The sequence below is a fragment of the Nicotiana tomentosiformis genome, chromosome 3 (genome assembly GCF_000390325.3).
Source record: "Nicotiana tomentosiformis chromosome 3, ASM39032v3, whole genome shotgun sequence".
Taxonomy (NCBI): domain Eukaryota; kingdom Viridiplantae; phylum Streptophyta; class Magnoliopsida; order Solanales; family Solanaceae; genus Nicotiana; species Nicotiana tomentosiformis.
In genome coordinates, this window is record NC_090814.1 from 105,752,033 (window position 1) to 105,762,571 (window position 10,539).

General features: G+C 39.8%; 1 protein-coding gene across 4 annotated transcripts; it reads left to right on the top strand.

The window, feature by feature from the left end:
- Positions 1–5,676: 5,676 nt before the first annotated feature.
- On the top strand, positions 5,677–10,158 carry LOC104120166 (uncharacterized). Of its 4 annotated transcripts, XM_070197401.1 has the most exons (4): positions 5,677–8,228; positions 8,312–8,428; positions 8,502–9,371; positions 9,438–10,158. In XM_070197401.1, the coding sequence occupies exons 3-4, from the start codon at positions 8,976–8,978 to the stop codon at positions 9,915–9,917; spliced, it is 876 nt and encodes a 291-aa protein (XP_070053502.1). In that variant the 5' UTR covers positions 5,677–8,228; positions 8,312–8,428; positions 8,502–8,975; the 3' UTR covers positions 9,918–10,158. The 4 variants fall into 3 exon arrangements, with proteins under 4 accessions (XP_070053502.1, XP_070053501.1, XP_070053503.1 ...); XM_070197400.1 differs by having other exon boundaries at positions 8,502–10,158; XM_009631893.4 differs by having other exon boundaries at positions 5,677–6,380; positions 8,502–10,158.
- The last annotated feature ends 381 nt before the right edge of the window (positions 10,159–10,539 follow it).

Genomic DNA, 10,539 nt, shown 5'->3' on the forward strand with positions numbered 1-10,539 from the left:
TTGAATTATTGTGCTTGTTCCTAAAATCGGCTACTGAATGTTGCGTGTTTGGAGGGATAATTTCGTGACCTCTATGGCTGCTTCTTCGAGTTCAAATCTGTAGCTTTTAAAAAAATCGAATTGATTTGTTGGAGGTTATTTGATTCTGGAGGTTGCTTCATATTGTTCCTTGAGCTTCATATTGTTATTTCCTAGCTGAAAGGTAAAGAAAAATGGCTCAAATCATGATAGTCATTGTTAGGTTTTGAAGCTTGGAAGAAGAAACTTAAAAATGGGTTTTGTTGATCCGATGTTTGTTTGAAGAAATTATTTTTTGGGGTTTGTTCATGGAGTTGTAGGGAACTTGTATCTCAACTATGGTGAGGTTTGGTGAAGATTTGAGGTGTTTTTTATTGGATTTGGGATTGAAAAATGAAGAACTTGAGGAAGAATGCTCGAATTTCGTTTTTATTTTTGCAGAAATAGCCCAAATTTGTTCATTTTGCACCATTGACCACCTTGCGCTAGTAACAACTTTATTTTTTTACCCAATTTCAAATATAGCATTTTTAGTTTATTTTTCCGTTCTTTTCTTATATATTCTAGCTAGTTTACTTAAGTATTAGTTCATACTTCATGATAAACTAGTTTTTGGGCGCTTTATTTTATTTCGTGCTAATTTTATTTGTACTTTTCTCTTTAGTTTCGTTGTTAATTTCTTGTTTCCATTGTCCTTTAGTTATTTTAGCTTCTTTGTTGAGTCACATAAACTCCATTCTCGCCCCGAAGTTGGAAGATCCACTTGAAAGTACCTTGATTGAGTTTGATATCAACTTTGGATATTCATCCAAGAGTGAAAAGGGGCTTGAATGGTGAGATTCTTAGAGTGTGTGCCTAAACGTCGAGGGTACAAGAGTGATACATGAGTGGTAAAATTTGAGTGCAATTCTTTGAGATACACTAAGGGAGTGAATTGGAGAGGTCCTTTTATTTTTAACTTGTTTTCTTTGTTTGTAGGTACTATGTCTTTGAATATTGGAGGTACTTCAACTCCAAAAGAGGGAGTCTCTAATGAGACCATTTTGAAGGCTTTACAAGCTTTGATTATGAAAGTTAACAACATGGAACATATGGTCAAGTCTCATGAAAACCTTCTTAACCAATGGTAAGGCTTGTCACCTAATCCTAACCAAGGAGTGGGAACTAGTGCAACACCACAAAATAGTTCTACTCCTACCACACCACACATTGCAAGGCTAATCAATCAACCACAAGTTGATAACAATCAAGTACCAAGACAAGGTCCACTTCCACAAGGTAGACAAGCAAGAGTTGAGCATAAACAACAACCTCTTAGGCCACAACAACCGTAAAATAACTTTGATGATGATTTGGACTATGACGAGCAATATGATAAACCGGTTAGAGTCCAACCTAGAAGGAATGGGTAAGGAAGCTTTACAGGGAGAGGTGGAAGGCATGGTAGGAATTTTCAAGGTAGAAACTTGAATGATGCTTATGATTATGATTATGATAGAAATGTTGGTAATGAGGAACATGGTAGAAGGTGGGAAGAAGAAGAGGACCGGGGTCTTAATAACATCAAGACTTAACTTCATACTTTCAAGGAAAGTAGTGACCCCAAGGAATTTTTAGAATGGGAAATACAAATGGAAAGGATGTTTGAGCTTAACAATGTATCCGATACAAAGAGGTTCAAGCATTCTATTTCTAAACTTGTTGGTTATGCTTTTTCTTGGTGGGAGAAAGAGAAACGGGATAGAAATAGAAATGAAGATATTGTCATTGACTTTTGGGGGTTTCTTAGAGTGGTTATGAGAACAAGATTTGTGCCCGAAGAGTATATGAATGACTTGCTTACCAAATTTTATAATATGAAGCAAGGAAACAAGAAGGTGGAGGCTTACTTTGAAGAGTTGGAGACCACTAGGGTTAGAGACCATCTTGATGATAATGGAAGACTCGTGATTTCTAGATTTTTGGCGGGGCTTAAGCATGAAATCTCTCCAAATGACTTTGCACAAATTTGTTACTATACATGAGGTACTCCAAGGAGATATCAAGGTTGAAAATAAACTCAAAGAAGAGAGGCAACTCAAAGAGAGCAAATCCAAAAATTACAACACTTTATGGAGCAAAAACAAGGAAACTTGACAATCTCTTACAAATGAAAACAAGCCAATAGTTGACTCTAAGTGGCAAAATGACAAAGGCAAATCAAAGGTGGAGGTTAAGGAGGGAGGTAACAATTCTAAACTTTATTTCCAAAATCCTAACTCTAATAGGTGCTACAAATGTCAAGGATATGGTCATAAAATGAGTGAATGTCCTAATAGAAGAACCATAATCCTTATGGAAGAAGCTTATGAAAGGGAAAAAAGTAGAGAATTATGTGAAGAAGAGGAGGTCGAATGTGATGATGAAGTAGAATATGACACTCCTAATTTACCTTTGTATGTTGTTAGGAGAGTGTTGAGTGCACAAGTAATGGAAGATATGAACCAAATAGAGAACTTATTCCATGAAAGGTGTAAGATTAAAGATCAAGTGTGTTCTTTGATTATTGATGGTGGTAGTTGTACTAATGTTGCTAGTGCTTCTATGGTTGACAAATTGAACTTGAAGACTCAAAGACATACTCGTCCTTATAAACTCCAATGGCTTAATGAATAAGTGTTGTTGAGTTTTAAAATTGGAAAGCATGCTGATAATATTCTTTGTGATGTGGTGCCCATGCAAGCATGTCATTTATTGTTGGGGAGGCCATGGCAATATGACAAGGATGCTCTCCATTATGGAAGGACTAATAAATATTCTTTTGAGGAAAATGGCAAGAAAATAGTCCTTACTCCTTTGACTCCATTTCAAGTGAGTGAAGACTATAGGCATATGAAAGAATTGAGTGAGAGAGCCAAGAAAGAAGGAAAGGAAAAGATTGAAAAGAAAGAAGAGAGAAAACAAGAGAGTTCAAGTGAAGGGCATTCTTCTTATAATTCTTTCATGACTAATGCTTTTCTTGCTAGTTGTTTGGCTTATTGTATAGATCCTTAGAAGGAAAATTCAAGTGGAAGTCTTCAAGTAAGAACTCCAAGTGAAGTGACCGAAGCCACCCTAGCCCAAAGTGAAGATTCTTCCATTTTTCAAGGAGGTAAAATAGAATCTTTAGAAGTGCATCAAGGTATGATTGCTAAGCCTAACACTTTTTCTTCTTGTGATGAGCATAGTGATATTTCAACTGTTAGTTTGGGCACATTTATTGATTCTAATGATGCTTTGAATTGTGGAGATATACTAGATAGTGATTCTAGTTGTTTTGATGGTTTGAATGACCTATTTGCTTATGAAGAAGCATTGATTGAGGTTGAGGAAAGTATAAAGGTTGCATCTTTATGTGATTTTGTTGAGTTTGATCCATTGATTCCTATTATTCATGCTTTCCATTTTGAGGATCATTCTTTAATTGGTGATGATTGCTTATTTGAAGGTGAATTGAGTGGTAAAGTTTCAAGCTTTACGCCATTTGATTCTTTCTTATTTGATTGTAAGATGGAATCTTTTGAGTTTGATTTGAATTTACTAATCAAAGGTTCTATTTTTGAGAAGTCGTGTGAGATTACTAATGAGATTGTTTTGGAAGCTAAACTTTTTGAAAAAGAAGAAAGTTCTTTACTTGATGTAAATTTTCTAACCTTTTCCACTCATATATTTGATAGAGCTAATTTGTTCCACTACACTAGTGCTTTGAGTTTAAAAGAAGTTGATAACTTTCATGTAGATTGGTGTGATGAGTTTACGAAAAAGCATGCAAAATCTTTCTTGAATGATAATATTGGTGAAGCCAAGAGATTTATTTTATTTGAACATACCATTCTTATTCTTGATTTTTCATGTCCTCTTGAATTCAAGAATGTCTTGTTTATTTGGCTTATACTTATGCTTGGACTTGATAAAGCTATGAGAGTTAATACTTTTCTTAATGATTCTTATATTGGGGCCCACTTGGTGTATATATTGGAGGTATTTCATGACAATTCTCATATTTTGGATAGCTTTTATGCTTTGTTTTGTCCATGGGTATCATTAGATTTTGGTTTGATTGGTAGATTTGTCTTACTTATTGGTTTGGATGCTTGGATTTACCATAAATTTGTTAAAATATGGTTTACTTGTTAGTTTGAGGCACTTGCTTATGTCCAAGTTAAAATTTTACTAATGAAGCTCCCTTTCTTTTGCTTAAAGGTCCAAATTCGAGGACAGATTTCTTTTAAGGGAGGGAGGATGATACAATCTAGATAGTCATCGAGCATTGGAGGCTACTTTCATAATGGGGCGGCTACATGTATAATTTCACCAATAATTATAGACTATATTACATTTGGTGGCTATATTTGTAATATTTAGCTCCCTAGTATTAATAGCCCTTAAGGCTCTCATTTTAGGGTGAGCTTATTTTGATATTGTGAATGAAAACTCATTGAGAGTGTTAAAGATGAATTCCTATGTTGGTTGATTACTTGTTAAGGTGAACTTTCAAGAGGATTGCTTCCCCTTGAGGGTTGTTCCTATAGTAAATGAGACTCCACTAGTCTCCAAAAAATCCACCGTGTGAAGAATCTGTTGGCATCGGTCTATGAAATCCTGAGCATCCTCTGACTCAGTCCCACTGAATCATGGAGGCCTGAGCCTCCCAAACCGCTCTAGCCTCTTCTGCTCCTCGTCACTCATCGGTGGACCCACCTGGGCATGAGCAACTATAACCAGCTGGGCTAGTAGTACCCCGGAGTCTGAAGCCCCTGAACTACCTGATTTGGAGTACAGGCGACAGGAGTATGAGTACCTCTCCTGGCCTGAGAAGTGGCAGTCGCGACCGGAACTGAAACCACCTGAGCAAGGCTAGTGCATACAGTCAGTATCTGTGCCAAAGCCTCCTGAAGGCCTAGAATCACAATGGGCACAGCTGGTGCCTGAGCTAGTCCCACCGGCTCAACCACACCTGGGATCTGCTCCTGAGCCGGAGCAACTATTGGCTTCATGGGTGCTGTTCTGGCTGCTACATAAGTTGCACCTCGGCCTCTACCGCAGCCCCGGCCTCTCGTGGCCCTAGCTGGTGTATTAGTGTCTGTCCGCCCGATCCGGTAGCACGTGTCCCCACCCTCTATGAGAGAATAGAATAATAGAAGTTTAGTTTCCGGAATCAACAAATTCGCACGACAAGAATACAAGAAAGTGAAGTTTTCCTAATGGTTCGGTAGCCTCTCGAAGATAAGTACAGACGTCTCCGTACCGGTCGGCAAGACTCTATTAAACCTGCTCAATGACTCGTGAGACCTATGTAACCTAGGCTCTGATACTAACTTGTCACGATCCAAAACTTAACATGCTGTGATGGCGCCTATCACAGTACCAAGCGAGCCGACAACCACAAATAACTACGTATTTTTAAATTGAAAACAAGATGAAGTCGGTTTAACAGTAACAACTCTCATAAATAGTCGATAAGAAATATTGCGACTCAAATACAAAATCCCCCAAAATTCGGGTGTCACTGAGTATATGAGCATCTAAATGACAATACAGCCAAGACTTCGGATACAATTGTCTGGAAAGATAGAACAATGCTAAATAATGAAAAAGAAGGAGAGTCGGGGTCTACAGACGCCAAAAGAGCTACCACTACTAGAAATTGGAGTTATGGCAACGCTTTTTATTGCTATGGATCCGTAACCGTTGCTATATATAGTCTATTGTTACGATTTTAACCGTTACAAATAATTATTGGAACTACCGGGACACTTAGCAACTGAACCGTTGCAATAGTCTTAAAACCGTTCCGATAGAGGTATATATGGCAACGTTTTGTATAACCGTAGCAATAAATCAATCTATGGTAACAGTTATATCTATTGTTACGGTCATTAATTCCCTCATTATTTTTCACCCAAATTTTATATACTCGCTAAAATGGAAGGGGCCCATCATATGATTTTTAATTTTTATTTTTTAGTTTTTAAACCTAATAAAATACTATGAAATACGTAAACCCCTAAAAATTAGGGTAACTATCGGCGGAAATTACAAGGAGATCGTTTATCTCCTCCAGTCATCTTCACCACTTCTTCCAGCAAAATAGCTCCTCCAGTCCCCAAATCACCTTGAAATCAGATCAAAAATCAGCGAAAATCAGTCAAAAAAACCTCGAAACAATCACCTCTCTGCAGTAATTCGTTTTCCTTCAAAAATTCCCATTATTTGTTTATGTTTATTTACTGGAAAAGACCTCCAACTCCAATTCGGTCGTCTTCTTTGGCGAGTTGAGGCCGCGCTCGGCTGCTGCTCTTCTTAATCTCCTTCTCCGGCGAACTCGGTTGAGAAATCGAGTGGTAAGCACCTTTCTTCTCTCCCTGTATTTTCTTCTATGCGTACCTCTTCCGTCCGGAACCCTAATATCTTTTTTATTCAATTATTTTTGTAAAATACGAACTGTGAAATAGATCTTATGCTTTGTATCTACTCTCGGTGCATAAATAATAGCCTCAAAATATGCTTTGTACAGTGCTTTGTATTTTTGCTAGTTAAATAGTGAATATGGCCATAATAGATTGAATCTTTATCAGTAATTCGTGTGTTTTCATCAGTTTTAGAGGTTAGCACTATTACAGTAGTAATATGTAGTAAAAAAACACTTGGACCAAATCTATAACTCACTCGTTCAGCTAAGCTGTGACTATCAGTGGCTTGACCTCGACGTGCTCTGATATGAATATAGTCAGGCTTTTTATCTTCAGTAATTTTGGACTTATCCTTTGAAGATTCAGAAGATTCCTTACTGTTGTTACTGTTATTGGAGCTCCTTTTGTTGTTGTATTTCTCTGTTGTTAGTTGTTACCTTGGAATCTTCCTCCTCTATGCATTCTTTCATTTTTAATTCGCTTACATTTTTCAAGCATTGTTAATCAGACCTGTAATTTTTGCTATGCATTGTTAATCAGACCTCTATGCATTCGTTTACAAAAAAGTTATGAAGGAAATTAAGTTTAGAACAAATATTTTTCGGGGCAACTAGCTCAATTTTTATTGCTGTGTATATGTTGAGGTTTACTTATTGGAGAAATAAAAATGCATATGCTGAGGCTTGTCATGATATCACGTAAATATTGTGATACAAATCTTAGATGCATTTATCTATGTCAATCAAATATTTATTTAAAGCTAGAAGCATTATGTAGGACAGTCTCGAGGTATAGATGCTCAATCACCGAGAAAATCCACAAAAAAGTTAAAGAGAAATGCAATTGGGACAAAAAACATGTCGTAGTTCCATCGCCCGAGGAAGCGATTACTACCCACGTGGAGGGGTTCCTAAGTGTTTACACTTACCCCTTCACGTTAGGGCTGTTCATTTGGATCGGATATCCGAACCGATCCGCTCAATTTCAAATTTCGGATTTCGGATATTTGAATCGGATTTCGGATTGTGTTTATTAAAATTTCGGATATTCGAATCGGATTCAGATTGGTATACTTGTAATCCGATCCGATCCGAAATCCGAAATTATTAGGGCATGTATAAATATTAAACTTTAATTTCGGATAGTCACTACTTCCTTTATATCTTCCTCCAAGTTATTACCTTTACAATTGGTGGATTTAGCTATATTGGCACCATAGTATTCTCATAATTGCATAAACACGAATTTTTCTTATTGTATTGCCTCTTTTACAAAGAAAATATACATATGAGTTTGCAACTTTGAGGCATAATAATCCGATCCGAAATTCAAAAATCTGATTCGATATTAATTCGGATCGGATTGCATTTTGTAGAATCCGAAATCTGAATCCGAAATATGCTAAATCCGATCTGATCCATGCACAGCCCTACTTCACGTTAGGTCCCTTAGATCCTGTCATCGTCGCCTTCTGCAAGAGATACGACGTGACCCTCGGCCAGATGCATCCTTCCTTTTGGAGGATAGTGATTCTCCTCTGATTCCTCATAAGCAAAATCAAGGGGTGTCTTTTCACCTTCGATCACCTTATGCGTCTTTACAGTCCCCGACTCTATCGAGGGGGGCTGATCAAGCTTGCTCGCCAAGACAACAAAGCCCCATTCTCGAGCATAGATGAAGCTCGTGACCGAGGTTGGATGGGCCGATTTGTTCGAATAAGGACTTCGGACCCGATCCCTACTGAAGACATGTCATTTCCTGAGAAATGGAACATGCATCGTAAGTATTACTCCGCCTTGGATGTTTCTATTTGATGTTTTACTTCTTGTCTTCTTTCTATATTTATGTTTTCGATGTTGCAGTTGTGGCCCAGATGCCGGAACTCAAGCAATGGGTTGAGGGCCTGGTATCGCAGAAACCATACTCCGAGCGTGCTTGGATGGAGCTATCAAAGGGTCGATGGGAGGCCCGCAATCACGGTAAGTTTCTCCCCTAGATCGATTTACCGTTTGGGTTTCTTTCTCGAACTTACTCAACTTTTTTCTTTTGTAGGTCTCGGTAAGGATGTTGCAATGAGGCCCCCATCTGGCGACAAAGAAGTTCTTCCCCAACCACATGCTCCGAAGCAGGCCAAGGATAAAAAGAGAACGGGCTCCGAGTTCCTCGGGCTCGGAACAGAAAAAACCGGCGAGGAGGTCTCGCAAGCCAAAGGGGGACACCGATGCTATGACTTCGGACTCAATTCGCTGATTAAGGGATGAGTCCGAAGAAGAAGAGGAAAATAGTTCTTCACTTGTGGCCCGTGTGCGGGCTAATGTTTTGATACAAAAGTCTTCCAAACTGGCGGAGGTTGGTGAGGGAGCTTTGGTCGAAGTTCCTGAACTAGGAAGAGTTGAGGCCACTCCGTCCCAAGCCGAGATGGTCAAAGGAGAGACCGGGGGTGAGGCTTCTCGGGCAGGGGAAGATGTTTAGAGGGACGAGCTCGGGGTGGTCAATATTTTTGGATCCCCTCAGATTTCGGACGCTATGATCTGTGAGGCCAACATGTTGGAAAGTCGATCTTACGAGGGTATTCAGGGGGCAACTGATATCCATGCCTTTTTGGATAGGCTTGAGTTCGCTGCCTCAGAGGATATTACCAGGTTTGGTGGATTATCGGTATCGAAGAAAGTGCCATCATCGGGCACTATCGGGTCTTCGTCGAGCCCAAAACTGGTGGATCGATTCTCGGCCCCGAGTGTTAACCCCGACCGTAGGCGGAAGATAATGCTTTCTGTCCCGGAGGATGTCCGAATTCGGGAGGTGCATGAGGCTGAGGTTCGGGACCTCGTTGAGAAGAATGACACCTACAAGCTTCTTAGTGAGAAGCTTCAGGCAAATTTGGTAACGGTTCGGGATGAGCATGCCGAGATGGCTGAGCAGGTATTTCGAGTGCTTCACGATAATGAAGACGAATTGGAGATAACTACTAACGACCCGATTCTGCAGGTCCGACAGAGGCTCGAACAAATCGGACGGCTCCAAACGCAGGTGGATGCGATACAGGCTGAGGCGGAAGAATTCGAAAAGAACACGGACATCCTAGCCTCCAAAAAGGAGACCGTCCAAGCTCAATTGGAGTCGGTCGAGGCCCAGCTCCAAGCTGCAAAAGAGAAGGCCTCGGTGCAAGTCGAGAAGATCAAGGAACTTCAGTATCGATTAGATTTGGTCGTTTCTGATAAGGCAAGTTTGGCCAATGAACTCGAAGTGGCCAGATCCGAGGTGGTCGTAGCCAGATCTGAGGTGGCCATAGCCAATGAAAAAGCTGATGCTAAAGTTGCCCAGTTTAGGGTTGATGTCGAAGTTAACCAGGACAAGGCCAAGGGCATGGTGGAACATGCGAAATGGCAGGCTCGAAGGGAAGCCCTCGAGGGGGTTCAGGCCCAGGGTTTCGATATCAAGGCTGAGATTGAAAATGCTAGAGTATAGGAAGCCAGAGCCCGAAAGCTAGCCTCCCCTGAGGAAGACTCTGAGAATTCAAGTGAATCCAGGACGGAGAAGATTCCGAGGATGGAGATGTGACCTCCGATGGAGACCAAGCCTCTTAGGACTTTTTGTTTTTTCTTTTGCATTTTTTCCGAGGCTGTTTTTGGTCGTCGTAAATTTTTGTATTAGGCCGATTTGGTCTTTGTAAAAAACTATTGTGTATAAATATAAGGCTTTTCTTTCTCGTTCGGCTCTCATATTTTTCCTTTGCTTTATTTGTATTTATAAAGGTTGAAATGCCTTGGCATGAAATAATAGGGTGGTGTTCGAGGGTTAGAACAAACCTTGCCTTTATTTCCTTTCTGGGTTAAGGCATTATTGGGGTTCGATGTTACCAAAGTTTTTTCCGGAAAATATCTTATGTTTGAGACTTTGCCGAGGGTAGCCTTTAGAACCGGTTGTGGAAGAATATTTTTCGAAGGCTTATTTTTGTTACGGATTTGGATTTCGGACGTCTCCGAACCATGTTAGATTTAGCCGTAGCCTTTTAGTTCGGAAGTTACCCATTGGGCTTATTTCCCATTTTATCCGGGCTTACCCGAGATAATAGTCCCCGAGTAGAGTG

Excerpts from the sequence above, each read along its gene's own strand:
- LOC104120166 (XM_070197400.1), top strand. The coding sequence starts at position 8,976 with ATGATCTGTGAGGCCAACATGTTGGAAAGTCGATCTTACGAGGGTATT.